The sequence below is a fragment of the Rhinocladiella mackenziei genome, assembly GCF_000835555.1.
Source record: "Rhinocladiella mackenziei CBS 650.93 unplaced genomic scaffold supercont1.5, whole genome shotgun sequence".
NCBI lineage: Eukaryota > Fungi > Ascomycota > Eurotiomycetes > Chaetothyriales > Herpotrichiellaceae > Rhinocladiella > Rhinocladiella mackenziei.
In genome coordinates, this window is record NW_013550600.1 from 1,636,704 (window position 1) to 1,651,183 (window position 14,480).

The following is a 14,480-nucleotide window of genomic DNA, read 5'->3' on the forward strand; positions in this document are numbered from 1 at the left end:
CCAATTGCTGCATCAGGTCCCTCAGAAAGCGGCTTGATTCATATCCGACAGTCACACAACAAATTCCATCACGACCCTACAACTGGTACAATTCTCTTTCGTTCCGAGCTCGTCATAATCACCAGACACTAGTGATCTGGTGCCTCCTCCCATCCTTCCGAACATCTCGACATCTTGGGCCTCCTGATGCGCATTCTTCTACCTCCCTCCGTTCCACAAACCATTGTCACATTCTCTCCCAGTCGGAGATTCATTCGCAGCGTCGTAACTGTATATGTGGGCCGAAACAAAGACAATTCCCAGAAATAATGAAACCCTGGACATTTCTCGGCTTTTGGGGATATAATGTCCCGCTCCCCCGGAGACGTCATCATATTGGAAGCATCCTCTGTAGATAAAGAATTTCGGCCCGATTCCGGCAGAGGTCTGATCCCCCTCATCCATTTGCTTTCGCGGCAGGCTTTTTGGCGAAGAAATCGCTCATTTTCTTCATACCAGACACATTCACCTTCTTCAACTCCCTTACTCCTTTCGATTCACCCATTTTCTTCTTCCGGTCCTCTTCCTCCTGCTTTCTTTTCTTGTCAGCCCTCAATCCCGCGGCTTCTTCATCCTCCACGTCTCTTTTTCTGCTAAAGTCACCCATTGATCTTGATGCCCATGCCTCCGCTCTGAGCGCAGCCAGGGACTTGAGATGTTCTTCAAGTGGTGTGAAATTGATTGGCGAGTTCTTAGCAGCAAGGCTCGCTTTCAGCCGCTCTGCTATTGAGCTTGGCAGATATGACGCCAGGATAAATTCCAGAGCAATGCTCTGTTTCTGTAGATCTCGCAGCTCTGGGGGCATTGCACCAGGAACAACAGCGCTGATGGAGCTGGTGGTAGAGACCTCTGAAAAGACCGCCGATGGTGCAGAGCTTTCCGCAGACGACTGTGAATCAAAGCCTTCCAAGGCAGAATCGTTTCCATCGAGCGCAAGTGGCTCTGACCGGGTAGACATAATGGTTTCTTCCCGTTTCACGCTCAGCACCGGTGTTTCCAATACCCTTGTTACGAATTGGTCCTCCAAACTGGCTGGCAACCCATTTCTTATCGCAGTTTCGGCCTTGTCCATTATCATTTTCAAAGTCTTGTTCTCGTTCGGTCTGTACATCTGCTCATCCCCAGCCTCAATGGTGTCACAAAACTTCGACATCGCCTCCCCAATCATCGTTCGTCCTTGCTCACAAATGTATCGCAGATGCTTGTCTCCCTCAGTATGTTGTTCAAGGATGTCATCGAGAGGCTGAAAGAGCATTTTCTCGGTCGGCGTCTTTGCTGGTGTGACGAGGGGAATCAAGACAAAAGCAAGGTCAAATGGGGTTGCCACAAAGAATTCTGCGCCCCGGCTTACGTAGCCATTGCTCAATGCTTCTTTTGATTTGATCCCAGTTGACTCCCCCGCTGTGGAGTTGATCTCTCCTCCTGCGCCGCAACCAGCAAAAAGCAGGCTCCGAGGGTCGTTGGATGGCGCATTTATTTTGGTGAATTGAAACAATCCATTCTCGGGACAAAAGAGAAAGCGCTGTGTAGTCAAGTCTCGGGGATGCCGCAACAAGATGAATCGTGCGCGGTCAGATACATCTTTCGGAAGGATAAAATGTTGCAGAGGTTTCCTTTGCGGATTGCTTTCTGCAGTCGGGATCTCCGTGGAGTTCTTGACTGGACTGTTCGTCCGCGATCGGGTTTCTATGGTCATGCCAGGACCCCTGATGGTTAGATACTCAATACAATTGCTCTGCTGTTGGAGTGTGATATAGCATTATGGGATTCCCTTCATATCGAGCATGCCCCTCGTTGGGATCATTGCCAAGCATGTTGTGACGCGTCGTCGACAGCGCGTCGCGAGGAACCAATCGGAGACGGAGATCCTCCGCAAACTATCCTGCAAGCCATCCTGCAAGCCACTGAATTCTTTTGACTTTCTGATGGCCCAGGACATTCAATATCGTGGATGAGTTGATGGGGTATGACGAGTCGACGATATCAGAGAGAAGAACGCTGTTGTGTGACACTGCGTCGAACCCCTGTCTCCCAATACATAAACAAACATTCGTCCGCAAGCCCATTGACTACTTATCTTCAACACCGGCACCATTCCTAAAGGCCATTGCGATTGATACATCAACGGACATGTCTCATGATATTCCATGGCCTCCAATGTCACCCCATGCCGCCATCCTCAGCTCACCTAGTGGACGCAAAAAGCACGGTGCCCTCCAAAATTCCGCATCGCCAACGAAACACTTGGCCACCACCCCTAGTATTACGGATCATCTGCGAACAGCTCGCAGAGACAGAGATTTCTCGCCACAAGAACAAGATATGCAAGAGGATCTCGAAGAAGATGAAGAGATGCTACAGCTGAAGCTTGCTGCCATTGAGGCGAAATTGAAATTGAAAAAGCTGCAACAAAACAAAGCCAGGGCTGCTACTCCAGGAAGAGGTTCGTCCCGACCTAGTTCGGTACATGGACCAGACTCGACATCTTCCAGATTGCTTTCCATGCATCAAGAGCCTATCACACAAATACCACACGTCGAAGTCAGAGGATCCCCGACAAAACGATTACAAACCGCTCCGCAACCGAAGCCTTCCTCTCGAGTTCTCCTCGGAATAGATCAAGGACTGCGAGGGAGCGATGTGTCTTTGCGCAGGGCAAACACTACCTCTGGCAGTACTCGACAGAGAAAGGAGAACCTCCTTTCAGGCGGTGACAGACCTTTATCGAGATCATCGGCTTTCAATTCAGCACGCTCCGTCGTCTCGTCCAAATCGAATTCCCGTACCGAGACCAGGAAGACTTTCAGTGAGCGAATGGTAGAGGCTCGCGAACGAGAAGTTAACAACGGAAGTCAACGGGAAGCAATCAACCGAAACCGCAGCAATGGGTTTGAGCTAGATCAAACAGAAATTGAAAGCTATCGCCTGCTTGCAGAAGAGTCTCGCCCGCATGAACATCCAAGATCACCCACGCGATTACAACACCGAGCGGGATACAGTCGTAATGAAGTGCTCTCGGCTGCAGCAGAGGCCAATTCTGGCATACGACACCTTAGGAAGACTCGAAGTTTATCCGAGATCCAGGAAGGAGTGTCCAAACTATCACAGCAACCCGAGGAAATTGAGACACAGCGCGCAGATGCCGCTCTGTTCGAAGGGTTCTCCCAGCTCCACCTATCCTCTCGCATACTGCCGCACACCTTCCTGAAGCGCACTCTCCCCTCTGACCGATTCACAATCTACCGCATCCCAGACCTCTTGAAAGCCGTGACATCACCCGATTACGAGCTTCCAGACGGAGTGTGTGACTACGTTGTCTTCGGCGCGATCGCTTCCAAATCATCTCCAATGGACCACAAGAAACGGACTACCGACACCACGACCGTAGGCACCAACGATTGGGAACGGCAATGGGAAGATGGATCACGGAATCAACGGCTCTTCATGGTCTTCACACTCACTGACCTCAAATGGACGATTGATTTGTACCTGTTCGACACCGCTCTCCCACGCTACCACCGACTCACTCCCGGAACAGTGATCGCCATTCTCAATCCTCAAATCATGCCCCCTAAGCCCGGAAAGACAGATACAGGAGCGTTCAGCCTGACACTCCACGACGGCGATGACACAGTCTTGGAAATCGGCACCGCAAGAGATCTAGGCTACTGCAAAACGCTTAAAAAAGATGGCAAAGAATGCGGTAGCTGGGTTGACGCGTCCAAAACCGGCATTTGCGAATGGCATCTTAACGCACAGCTGGACAAAACCCGCGCGCGACGCATGGGCGTCAATGCCGGTACGAATGGATACGGGCGCCACAACTTTTATGACAAGAACAGCAAAGGTAATGGATTATTGTCGAAAGATGGCCGAAGATACGACCCCAACTCAGGAAGTCACTTCTACATCGCGAAATCGAACACAGGAGCCAGTCACGGTTCCCGACCCGGCCAGAAACGTGGAGGTTTCCTAGATGAGGACGACCCATTCATCCCCGAAGGCCAATTACAACGCGACCGTGATGCGCGGGTGAGAAAACACCTCGCAGCTCAGGAAAAAGAGCGAGAGATCGCGGAGAAACTTGGTTCAAGCCACAGCTTGGGCTTTGGGAGCGCTGGTGCTGAGTATCTTCGACAAAAAGCCAAAGATAGAACGCAAGACAAAGATGAAGATAGAGAAACAGCGGCGAAGTCCAACGACGGATCTGCCTCTACCTCTATCTCTCAGCACAATCCGGTATCGATGTCCAGGGAAGCAAACTATCAACACCATCGCCAACAACATCAAGAAGGGGGAAGTCAAGGCTCCTCTCTCGCGCGCGCCACTAGCATCCTCAACACGGGTGGAACAAGAAAACGCACTGCGAGAGATGTGCGCCTGTCGCCTGTGAAGAAAACGCGCTTCGTTACGGAGAAGGGTATTCGCGAGGCTGGGCGAGAGAGCCTTGGTGTTGCTGGCGCCCAGCCTCTCGGTGATAGCGATGATGAGCTGGAGATTGTTTGAGATGCACCGTGGAGGTGATTATACAATTGGATGATGATGAACGTGATGCGAGGAGATATGAAGGATGATGGGTTGGGCTGTGATTGGATATTGTTTCCTTTCCCCAGGGTTGGTTGCAGGTTCGAGCTTTGATTGCATAGAGAATACAACCTGGTCCATTGGTTTGAATACCAGAAGGCAGGGACTCGGAGCATGGCAACGACATTTTAATGCTGTATTCATTGGGCTGCCCATCAACGCATCAAGCTCTTCATCTTGTCATTACTCGTTGCCAATATCATCACGCCGGCTCGGGAACATGTAATAGTCTCGGTGTTCATAATTCACAGTCGAAGGAGCTCACAGCAACATGGTAGCCATGGACACCTCTCGTCCATGTATTCACCGCAAAGTGTTCGTCTCGGGCACCCGTGAAGAAGTATCTCGTGACTGACCTCATACGTACGCGTGAAGCTGTCTGACTTTTTTTTTTTTTCCGTTCTCACTTGCCTATCTCGTTCAAATAGCCTTGTGGCTCTCTTCTGCCCGTCACACCGATTATTATCATATATCATGTTCAGAACAACTCTCGCCTTGACATTGACCATCTTCCACTCACATTCGGGTCCAGGTCAGGTTGCTCCTGAATATAGGCGCCTCTCCCAATATTCGCCAAATTCCTCGGCGGGAGGAAGGTCGGCAGGTTCAGCTGTTCTCGTTGGCAATCAAAGAACAATGGAGGAAAGTGCCTATGACAGCAGGGAGGCTCGTCGACAGCGTCGTTTAAGGGCGGGTCGCACTAGGGGTGTCTTCGAACTCATTCAAGGCGGCGAAATGTTGCCTTGTCGATATGTTTGGGCCGAGCAAGACATAATTCGAGTCGGAAGCAATGTGTCTCAAGAGCCTACAGAGCTCATCGTGTCTTCAATGCAATGCGGAATGATGCGGGGAGGGGACAATCGTCAACTGTAGTGTATGGATAAAAGGAGACATCAATAGAATCAAGTAATGAAACGAAGAACGAATCCGAAGATGTGGCGGAGACCAGTACAAGCTTACTGTCGACTCCAACAAAGCGCACCTATGTCAACATAGAGTCTGATGAGGACCTGAGGATCGTGCTTCCAAGAGTCGAAGAATTTTGCGGACCACAAAGAGAATGAATACGTTTGCATCTGGATCGGTCCACCGCAAAAAGACAAAGAAAAATAATGACTTCTTCATACCAGGTGACATGGAGCAAATTGTCCTATCCATTCTCGGTCCTCGGTTCTTTGTTTACAAAGCCGGAAAGTCCAGTAAAAGAGGAATCTGGATATGAAGCTGATGACGATATTCCCAAAGAGAAGCTGAACGAAGAATTCTTCACGCTCCCAGGTAAAGGGAAAGAGCATTGTACAGCCAGATTCAGATATCTTCGACGGGGTGGGAGCTGATTCCGGGTTTGCCCTTCGGGTATGTACGTTGACGCTGTTCTGAATCATCGAATCATCATCGACATTCACAGGTCACGGCCCGTGATGCTGTCTCCATTCACCGGAGCAAATGTTAGCGGTGAGGACCGAATGTTGCTGCAACAGACTCCATGCCGGCTTGACAATTCAGCTTGAAGTTTCTCCCGACGTAAGATCAATCTCCCCGCTCGAGGTCTGATAAGCTAACCTAAACTCACAGATTATCGCAGGGAGATGTGGGTTTGGGATCGAGTCGATTCGGATAAGGGTACAAGACATCGTGGTCGCAGGAGAAGACCAAGTCTCGGTCAATACTGCAGCTCAATCCGGAAGACCAAGATGAACGAGGTATAGACGTACTTGTGAGGCGAAGACGTTTAATTTCCAAGCCTTAATCCAATTCGCGACGGCCCTCATGATGTGTTCAATATCGGTTCGGGAGCAATTTCTTCAACAGCTCAATCTTTTGAATGTTTGTTTGGCTGTGGCTCCCCCTTTTTCTTTGCCTCGGCGTAGAAGGCCGTTTTCTTCGCTATGATTTCGTCGATGAGCGGATGATTTTCCAACGCTGCGGCTGCCGCCTCTTGGCCAGCTGCATTTCTGCTCAATCCTTTTCCACTTCCAAGATACTGATTCTCCCAGCCCCATCCGGTCAAATAAACCCCAACAAAATACGTCTCCCTTCCTTGGCCGTAATGAATAATGGGCTCCCTTTCGTCCTCGTAGTTGAGCCTGACACCTTTGCCCAAAACCTTCTTCGCAAGCTCCTCCTTGCTCTTCGACGAGGCCTCTGGTTTAGACGTGATTGCTTCTATTTTCGGTTCCCATAAATGAAGCAGCCAATTTCTGACCCGCTCAAACCCTTCGGGTGTTGACAAGACCACCGCTGCAACGTAAGCTTCAAAAAGATCACCTTTGATCTTCAGCCAAGTCTGTGGAGGTCCATTCTGAAATCGTTTGAAATTCTTTAATTGTTTGGTCAGGCCATAAAGATCTGAATACTGAGCAAGAGTTTCGTTCTTGACCAAAGATTCCCGAACTTGTGACATACGTCCAGCGGGAAGGAATGGAAGCCGATCCCAAATTAGTCGCGAGGAAAAGAGTTGAAGGTAGGCGTCTCCCAGGAATTCGAGCCTGTCGTAACTTTCGGCAGGGGAACCTGCCATGCTTTGGTGGGTGAAGACAACGTCTCTGAATTTCTCGTCGATTGATGGGAGTGGTGGAAGTAGTCCATTATCAGACGATGAAGTGAGGGGAGGAAATTTGTCGGGGCCGTGGTTGGGGCTGCCTTTCTGGAACTTTTTGTGAGGAGGGCTGTGGCCTCCGGTCGGTTTTCTTTTCCTGTCGACACTGGACATGGTGATAAGGAAATCAAGAAGTGTAAGGGCTACCGCATGGTGATTGAAGTGCTGTGGTAGGGCGGGCATGTAAGAGGGAAGGAAATTTGACGTTGACAAGCGACCGGTTCATGAAATATGAGGTGCATTTCCGAGGAAATTATAGCCGAGAGGAGGGAATTTCAACCGGGCGCAGTCTTTCACGACCAAATTTCATCCAAATATTCAACCCACTAACTACTAACAACGGCAAACACTCTCCCGTTCAGAACGGGCGGCAATGGCTTCTGCACCCAGAGGCCGGCTACTCGAACTTGCAAAGGTATGCCTGAATACAACAACCCGGCATTCCCTCGCCTAGGGAACCTCCGTCCCGGCATCCCCAATTGGTCAACCAGCCTACGCAATTTGCTAACGCATCTATGGTTTGATAGCTTCAATGCTCAATATTCGGTACCACCTTCAACCCTAATCGACAACGGTTAGGCAATAAAATTCTTCGCCAGAGGTTAAAGGGCCCAACATTAGCCGCATATTATCCAAGAAGATCAGCCACGGTGGAAGATGTGATAAACGAATTCAAGAAATTTGATTTGACAGGGTTCAATGAAGAAGAGGAACAGAGATTAGAACGCGTCCAACTCGCCAAGTTAAGAGGCAAGGGCCCTCCGAAGAAAAAGAGGACAGCAGCAGGTAGGTCCTTGGATGCATTGCTCTGCGGACCAAATACTGATCAATTTTACAGAGAGTCGAATGAACAAAAGGAAGAAATAGGCCCGGATTTTGATTGTGTTGGATTTCTGTACATTATGATACCCAGCATCAAGACGATGGAATACATCAGTGTACTATTCTACCTCCCAGGTTTGACCGCCTCTTTTTTCTGGAGATGGACAATGTGCGTGCTCGCTTGCATCCGCTGTTAAATTAAGCCTTGCCCATCATTCTAGGCTTGCGTTTTGGATACCAGCCTGCTCTATGACTATCAACTCAGCTTTTATCAACCCTTGCCAGGTCAGTCCATCATCCGAGTACCGAACTAGGTGCTGTTTGGATCGAACGAGGAGATTGCTCCAAGGGACGTTATGCGGCTTCCATATTCATAAAACTCGCTCGACGGTCTGCAAACTGCACACCAACTCGCAATTGACCACACGGTGAGGTCCCGAGTCTCGAAAAAAGAATCCGTCCGACGCCGTCGATGCTTATTCGCCGCCTCATTGACCGTTTGAACTTTCGAATCACAACTCCGCATCAGTTTCTCAATTTTTTCCCCGCAAGTCCGTTCCGGCAACCCTCAACCCCTCCATTATTGGCACTTGGTCATTGATCACCGTGAATTACCTTCGCTTCTTCTCGGGATCTGTTGGATCCCCATGCGGGGCAGAGAAGATTGTCCAGATGGCGTATATGAACTCCTCTCGAGCCGTTTTTGGTACAGCCTTCTCGAGAACATCTCCAATTTCTCACCGTTCAAGAAACCAGGATCGTGATCATCTCAAATTTGTTCCCTCGGTCAAGCCGTCACAATGTCAGGCCTCCATGAAGTGCAAACAGGTTCCGGTCGATTGGCTGGCAAGGTAGCCATCGTCACAGGTACGCCCAAGACCTCGTAAGGTCCTTGCAGTGTTGCCGGACTCTTTCGTCTCAGGAGGTGACCGCAGCACAAACAGGCAACTTCCCTCTGGGAAGTGGTGGTGTCATAACTGTCAATACAGTCGCTTTCGCAGACCATAGGCGTGTTTCTGGTGCCGGAAATTCCTAGCTAATCCCTTTTTCCTAGGCGCCGCCTCAGGCTTTGGTCTCGCCGTGGCGCAGAAATTCGTGTCCGAAGGCGCCAAAGTCGTCGCCGCCGACATGAACGGCGATGGCCTCTCAAAGGCCTTTTCCTCTTCTTCCACGTACTCGGCCAACGTTGCCACACTGACCGCGAACGTGACCGCCGCCGCAGATTGGGAAAAGATGGTAGAGACCGCGGTGTCCAAGTTCGGCGGACTCGACGTTCTCGTCAACAACGCCGGCACAAGCTACAAGAACAAACCCACCCTAGAAGTCACCGAGGCCGAGTTTGACAAGGTCATGGCTGTCAATGTCAAGAGTATTTTCCTCAGCATACCTGCTACCATTCCAGCGCTCAGGAAGAGAGGCGGCGGAAGTATTATCAACATTGCCAGTATTGGAGCCATGCGCCCTCGGCCGGGTTTGGTCTGGTATAATGCATCGAAGGGTGCTGTTGCAAATGTCTGGCGCCCTCGTCCTTGCTCTCCTCGATCCTGTGCTTTGGTCCTCTCTTTCGTTCCGTTCGTCGAACCTGGGCTCAAGTAGCTGACGCCATGTCTTGACAGGCCACGAAAGGTCTCGCGGCGGAATTCGGCAAAGAGCAGATCCGCGTGAACGCATTGTGCCCACTCCTCTCGGGGACGGGCCTGTTTGAATCGTTCGTGGGTGTGCCTTACACCGAAGAGAACATGAAGAAGTTCCTCTTCAATGTGCCCCTGGGTAGATTGACGGATCCTAGCGACGTGGCGAATATTTGTGCTTTTTTGGCAAGTGATGAGGGCAAATTTGTGACTGGTGTCAATTTGGAGGTGGATGGTGGGAGAGCTGTAGGAGCGTAGGTCAGCTGTATCGAGGGATGTGGACAGTGGGAGGGGATGAATGAGGTGAAGAAAGAGAAAATCCCGCATCCGCCATGTGGAGAGGAAGAGACATAAGTGAAAAGGTTCGAGAGAAATGGAATGGAACATGTGCCTCCAAAGCGATCATCTTCTGTCCATTTCTGTTAAGGTCCATAGACTTGATCCACTCCTTTTCTTCAGAATCATCCTGGAGCCACCCGTCCACTTTGATCACTGGACATGTCCGGAAAACAAACGAGGTTAGAAAGCAACCGCAACCGCCTTTTTTCACGCTTTTTCTACCCGATATCCCATTTCGCTATGCCAGAGTTGCCAGTCGAATCAATCATCCCTTAATTTCATTTTAGGTTTCCTTGTGCCATGCCTTTCAATTCCATGTTCATCCCATCGCTTCTCGCATGAAGCTGGTTCTTGGTGGTCGGAGTTATACACTTGGTTTGAGGAGGTGTGGATGAGGGGGATGAGCAAGGCGGTCTGCTTCGTGTGGCGGAGGTCATATTCCCTTGGGTGAGAGCCAGAAAAGACAAAGAGAACCGTCCTATTAGAACGCTGCACGCCCAATTCCGTCTTCTCCTTCCATCAGTTGCTGCAAATGGGCGTCAGCGAGCTCACTGCGCAAGCTCTCCCTCTCGCTTTCTCGCTCGCGAACTTCCCATTCATTCAGAACCTCGCGCTTGATTTTCTGCTTCTCCGCAATCTCTGTCCGCATGCGCTCGGCTTCCGCTTCGAGCATCCTGATCCGTTTCTCTTGGTCCGGTGGAAGTCCTGAGGGAAGAAGTTTACCGCCCGGGACAATCTTTTCTGTCGTGGTGAGGTGTTGTTGGACAGTGTTAAAGCGTTGCGTTCGAGGGTATGTCGTGCTTGAGCTACTATTTCCACGAAATGGAAACGATGGTTCACCGCGTCCGAATCCGCCACGATAGCCGCCTGCAAAATCTCCTCGACTGCCTCCCGAGTCTCCTCTGCTTGCACCGAAATCACCACGACCAAATCCTCCTCCTCTGGGTCCGTATGGTGCTGGTCCTCGGTAGGTCAAGCTGCCACGGCCACGCATCGGAGAACTCGTGAAATCTCGAGAAGGTCCGTCAAATCGACCAGCCGCACCACGAGGCCTCGTAGGAGCACCTAGTGTAGCTGCACCTCCGCCACGATTGTGAGCGGACATGGACATGGTGGCAGATGCGGGTCCCGTGGGTGGTGATTGATGGGCGGGTTGGCTAAAACCGCGTGAAGGACCTGTCGGCGGAGGACGTTCATAGTTGCCATTTCTGTAACTACTTGGTCCAGAGGGTGGTTGCAAGGCTTCACCATTTGAACGAGTATCGTCGTGTGGCGTACTGAAGTCGCGGTTCCACGAATCTGCAGGCGGAGGAGATCTGTCTCGGTAGGTCGTCGACTCTGCCCTGTCATACTGAGTGCGGGCTAGGTACGCCGGTGACCGAGGTAACGATCCGGTCAAGCTCGCTCTATCTGGATGAATAGGCGGAGATGATCTTCGAGATGTATTGTTCGACGCAGGTCCAGAATTCCTTGGGGAAGGAGACCGTCTCCGCCAATTGTCTTCCGCTGGTCTTCGTCGGGGCGGCGTCCTTGATCTCGGTCGATAACTTTCACCCCCTCTTCCAAGGTCGCGTTCAGGTGTGTATCCTCGTCTCGATGGTGAACGAGGACGGTCAAATCTGTTTCGCTCGGGAGAAATTCGACGTTCACGCTTGGGCGAACGTCGCGAGGGCTCGGGAGAATAGTCTCGGTATCGTTTGGCATCGGGAGGGCTGCGAAATCGGGCACCGTACACTGATCTAGATCGTCTTCTGATCGGAGATCTGCGTGGCGAATACCGACGTCGTGGTGATCTCCTACTTGCGAACAAATCTTCTCGGCCGCGATTTGGAGGCGTTCGCGATCGTCGACGAAAACCTGGAGAACGACTTCGGGGTCTCGCAGCCCGTGAGCTTGTTGCTGGAACGTATGAATCTATATCGTCTCTTCTGTCATCTCGACGTGAATCTCTTCTGTCGGCAGACCATGAGTCCGCTGCAAGTCGCTCGCGGTTTGGAGGACGGTAAGGACCCTCGCCGGTTGAACCACCAGGCCTGTAGCTTTCCCCTTCGCCAAAATATTCAACATCCGGATGATCGTCACGTTCGCGGTGAGGTCGGGGAGATCGTCGCGATCTGATATGGGTGTCAGTCCAGTCGGAAAAATGGCCAGAAGTTTAACAAAAAAAAAAAAAAAAAAAACTGGGGGAGGGAGAACTTGCCCCCGGTAGCGGTCCATGACTGAAATCAGGAAAGAGAATAAGACCAGCTACAGTGGAATAGTTTGTGCCACCTGAGGGGTTTCACCTCGATTTGGGATTGTGGCAGAAGAGGAGGATACACAGAATACAGCATATGGAAATCCCCGAATCCTCCGTGCTTGGTTTGCGCAGCTGGTTGGATGGATTCAACCCAAACTGCGATTCTGGGTATATCTTTGCCAAGCCCGTATTTGGGTACTAACGAGGCTGCGCCAGGACGTCTCCTTTACGCCGGCGCCCCTCCCGACCTTCCGTACCACTACGAGGACCATGAAGCACGACCACTCGATTATTTATCGATGATGCTCGCTTCTAGTATTTTGCCTTGCAATAAAATTCGGGTTATTTGGCCGGAAAGAATCACCTGACAACCGTTTGCGCGAATAGAGTGGAGACAAGGCTGAGATCACGACCGGGGAATAAGCAGACACAAAAGCCAATTAATAACCCATACCTCCGCGGGACATATCAACATCTCTGTACTTTTGACTTTCCAGCTCCGAACCCCAGATAATGTTTGTACAATGTGTCCCTGACATGTGGTGGCTGTGCACCTCCCTTTAATTGGCTGGAGGTGAACTTCGACTTTCCCCACTTCTCTCTTCCCTGAGCATTTCAATCCCATAATTTTCTCTCTTTCCGAATCTTTCTGTGCTTTTGAGAGGAACATCCCCGTCCCAGTCGGCCATGAATCTCGTAAGCGTGGCATCATTATTTATCCCTCGTCGTTGGGCCCATGAAAGTCGTGGAGCCATCGAAGGAAATCCGTTCAACATTCCAAAAAGGCCGGATTTGCTATGGCCAGCATGGCCAGTGAATGCTCAGTGGTCAATGCAGCTTGGACCCAACTTCAAGCCGCTTTTGTTGGAAGAGACGCCTCGTCTTGGATAGCAGATCCTGCCGCCGCCAACGACATCTTACGCAGCATTGAAGAGGTAACTGTAGCCTGTGCATCCATCATTTCTTTGCGGGATAAACATTTATCGGAAGCGTCGATCAGAAAAGGGGAATTTCGGGAAAGCATCACGCGGAAGATGAGAGCAAAGTCTGTTTGGAACAAATCAGAATCTAAGGACTTGATGCAATATCATCGTGGTCACCAGTCCAGTCTCATGCTTCTCCCCATTGTCCTTCAAAGGTTCGAACATGTTACCGTTCCAATATACCTTCGGAGATCTGGTTCCCTGTCCATATACAGCCGACCCGACCGAGACACGAGAAGGCTTCTTCAAGTGCAGCATTTGCTCCTGATAAATGCCCTGAGCGCCTTCGGGATGTCTCACATTCTTCATCACCGTTCAGCCCATATTTAACACCAAGCAGACCATTTCGGCCGAGACGGTCTGTAAAGTAAGTACCAGTGTGTGCTCTAGGAATGCAACAAATAACCTGCTAAAAGATGTGTTGTCGTCGGTTACTTGATCGCAGGCAAGACGAAATTCCTCTGAGCTTTCACGACCGGTAAAGCTCCAGCAGAATACCTACCTACAGTATGCGACGATCATTCTACCATCATCATGTGGGTATAATCCATATTTATCAACGTCTCACGATTTTGAATGGTTTTAGATCTGAGGATTCTCACTTGCACATGTAGGTCGACAACAAACTCATCATTCGACACCGCTAGACCAGAAGACTGCGAAAGGCTACGGGCTCTCACATACACAGATACCGATGTGTTGATAATCATGTTCTCCATCGTCAATCGAGCATCTTTCACGGATGTTAGAGCCAAGTGAGCTGGCGATGTCAGATTCTACGCACCTGCATAAACCCTATTTCTTAGTTGGGCAACAAGGCATCGAAACGAGAAGATCCTAAGACCCTCGAGAAGCTACGAAGCCATGGCATGACGGCTGAGCGGTGGGAGGAGAGGCTTCAGATGGCTAAAGACATTGAAGAAACCATCATGTATCTCAAGCGCGATCATAATACCGTGTGGAGCATGACGAAGGTATTCGACGAGGTAAGATGATATATCTTTGTGATAATTCTGGAGACCTGGGACACGCCGTGATCACAATATTACCTATAATTCAGGCCCGCATTAAAGCCAACGAAAAAGAAAATGACATGATTCAACCTTCTTACCTTGTTGAGACGGCTAACAAATTTGAATACGAGCCACTGAAATTGTATCTACTCTTTTCAGAGGCCTTGATTTCAGTGGCCATGGTGCCATGACCATCAAACACACCCTTCCCCGGCCCTGCTTAACTGTTCA

The 14,480-nt window shown here is 50.4% G+C and overlaps 7 protein-coding genes across 7 annotated transcripts; 4 read left to right on the forward strand and 3 right to left on the reverse strand.

Moving 5' to 3' along the window:
• Nucleotides 1–436: 436 nt before the first annotated feature.
• Z518_07063 (uncharacterized protein) lies at nucleotides 437–1,735 on the reverse strand (the record flags this gene model as incomplete). The annotated part of the gene is made up of 1 exon (XM_013415192.1): nucleotides 437–1,735. The coding sequence occupies one exon, from the start codon at nucleotides 1,733–1,735 to the stop codon at nucleotides 437–439; it is 1,299 nt and encodes a 432-aa protein (XP_013270646.1).
• Nucleotides 1,736–2,169: 434 nt separating this feature from the next.
• Z518_07064 (uncharacterized protein) lies at nucleotides 2,170–4,545 on the forward strand (the record flags this gene model as incomplete). The annotated part of the gene is made up of 1 exon (XM_013415193.1): nucleotides 2,170–4,545. One exon carries the CDS (start codon nucleotides 2,170–2,172, stop codon nucleotides 4,543–4,545), a length of 2,376 nt encoding a protein of 791 aa, XP_013270647.1.
• Nucleotides 4,546–6,436: 1,891 nt separating this feature from the next.
• Nucleotides 6,437–7,336, reverse strand: Z518_07065 (uncharacterized protein; the record flags this gene model as incomplete). The annotated part of the gene is made up of 1 exon (XM_013415194.1): nucleotides 6,437–7,336. One exon carries the CDS (start codon nucleotides 7,334–7,336, stop codon nucleotides 6,437–6,439), a length of 900 nt encoding a protein of 299 aa, XP_013270648.1.
• A 259-nt stretch (nucleotides 7,337–7,595) lies between these two features.
• On the forward strand, nucleotides 7,596–8,089 carry Z518_07066 (uncharacterized protein; the record flags this gene model as incomplete). The annotated part of the gene is made up of 3 exons (XM_013415195.1): nucleotides 7,596–7,637; nucleotides 7,750–8,008; nucleotides 8,061–8,089. 3 exons carry the CDS (start codon nucleotides 7,596–7,598, stop codon nucleotides 8,087–8,089), a joined length of 330 nt encoding a protein of 109 aa, XP_013270649.1.
• Nucleotides 8,090–8,844: 755 nt separating this feature from the next.
• Z518_07067 (uncharacterized protein) lies at nucleotides 8,845–9,933 on the forward strand (the record flags this gene model as incomplete). The annotated part of the gene is made up of 3 exons (XM_013415196.1): nucleotides 8,845–8,911; nucleotides 9,099–9,556; nucleotides 9,661–9,933. The coding sequence occupies 3 exons, from the start codon at nucleotides 8,845–8,847 to the stop codon at nucleotides 9,931–9,933; spliced, it is 798 nt and encodes a 265-aa protein (XP_013270650.1).
• Nucleotides 9,934–10,495: 562 nt separating this feature from the next.
• On the reverse strand, nucleotides 10,496–12,792 carry Z518_07068 (uncharacterized protein; the record flags this gene model as incomplete). Its single annotated transcript, XM_013415197.1, has 2 exons — nucleotides 10,496–12,128; nucleotides 12,737–12,792. 2 exons carry the CDS (start codon nucleotides 12,790–12,792, stop codon nucleotides 10,496–10,498), a joined length of 1,689 nt encoding a protein of 562 aa, XP_013270651.1.
• Nucleotides 12,793–13,944: 1,152 nt separating this feature from the next.
• Z518_07069 (uncharacterized protein) lies at nucleotides 13,945–14,231 on the forward strand (the record flags this gene model as incomplete). Its single annotated transcript, XM_013415198.1, has 2 exons — nucleotides 13,945–13,980; nucleotides 14,043–14,231. The coding sequence occupies 2 exons, from the start codon at nucleotides 13,945–13,947 to the stop codon at nucleotides 14,229–14,231; spliced, it is 225 nt and encodes a 74-aa protein (XP_013270652.1).
• Between the last annotated feature and the right edge of the window lie 249 nt (nucleotides 14,232–14,480).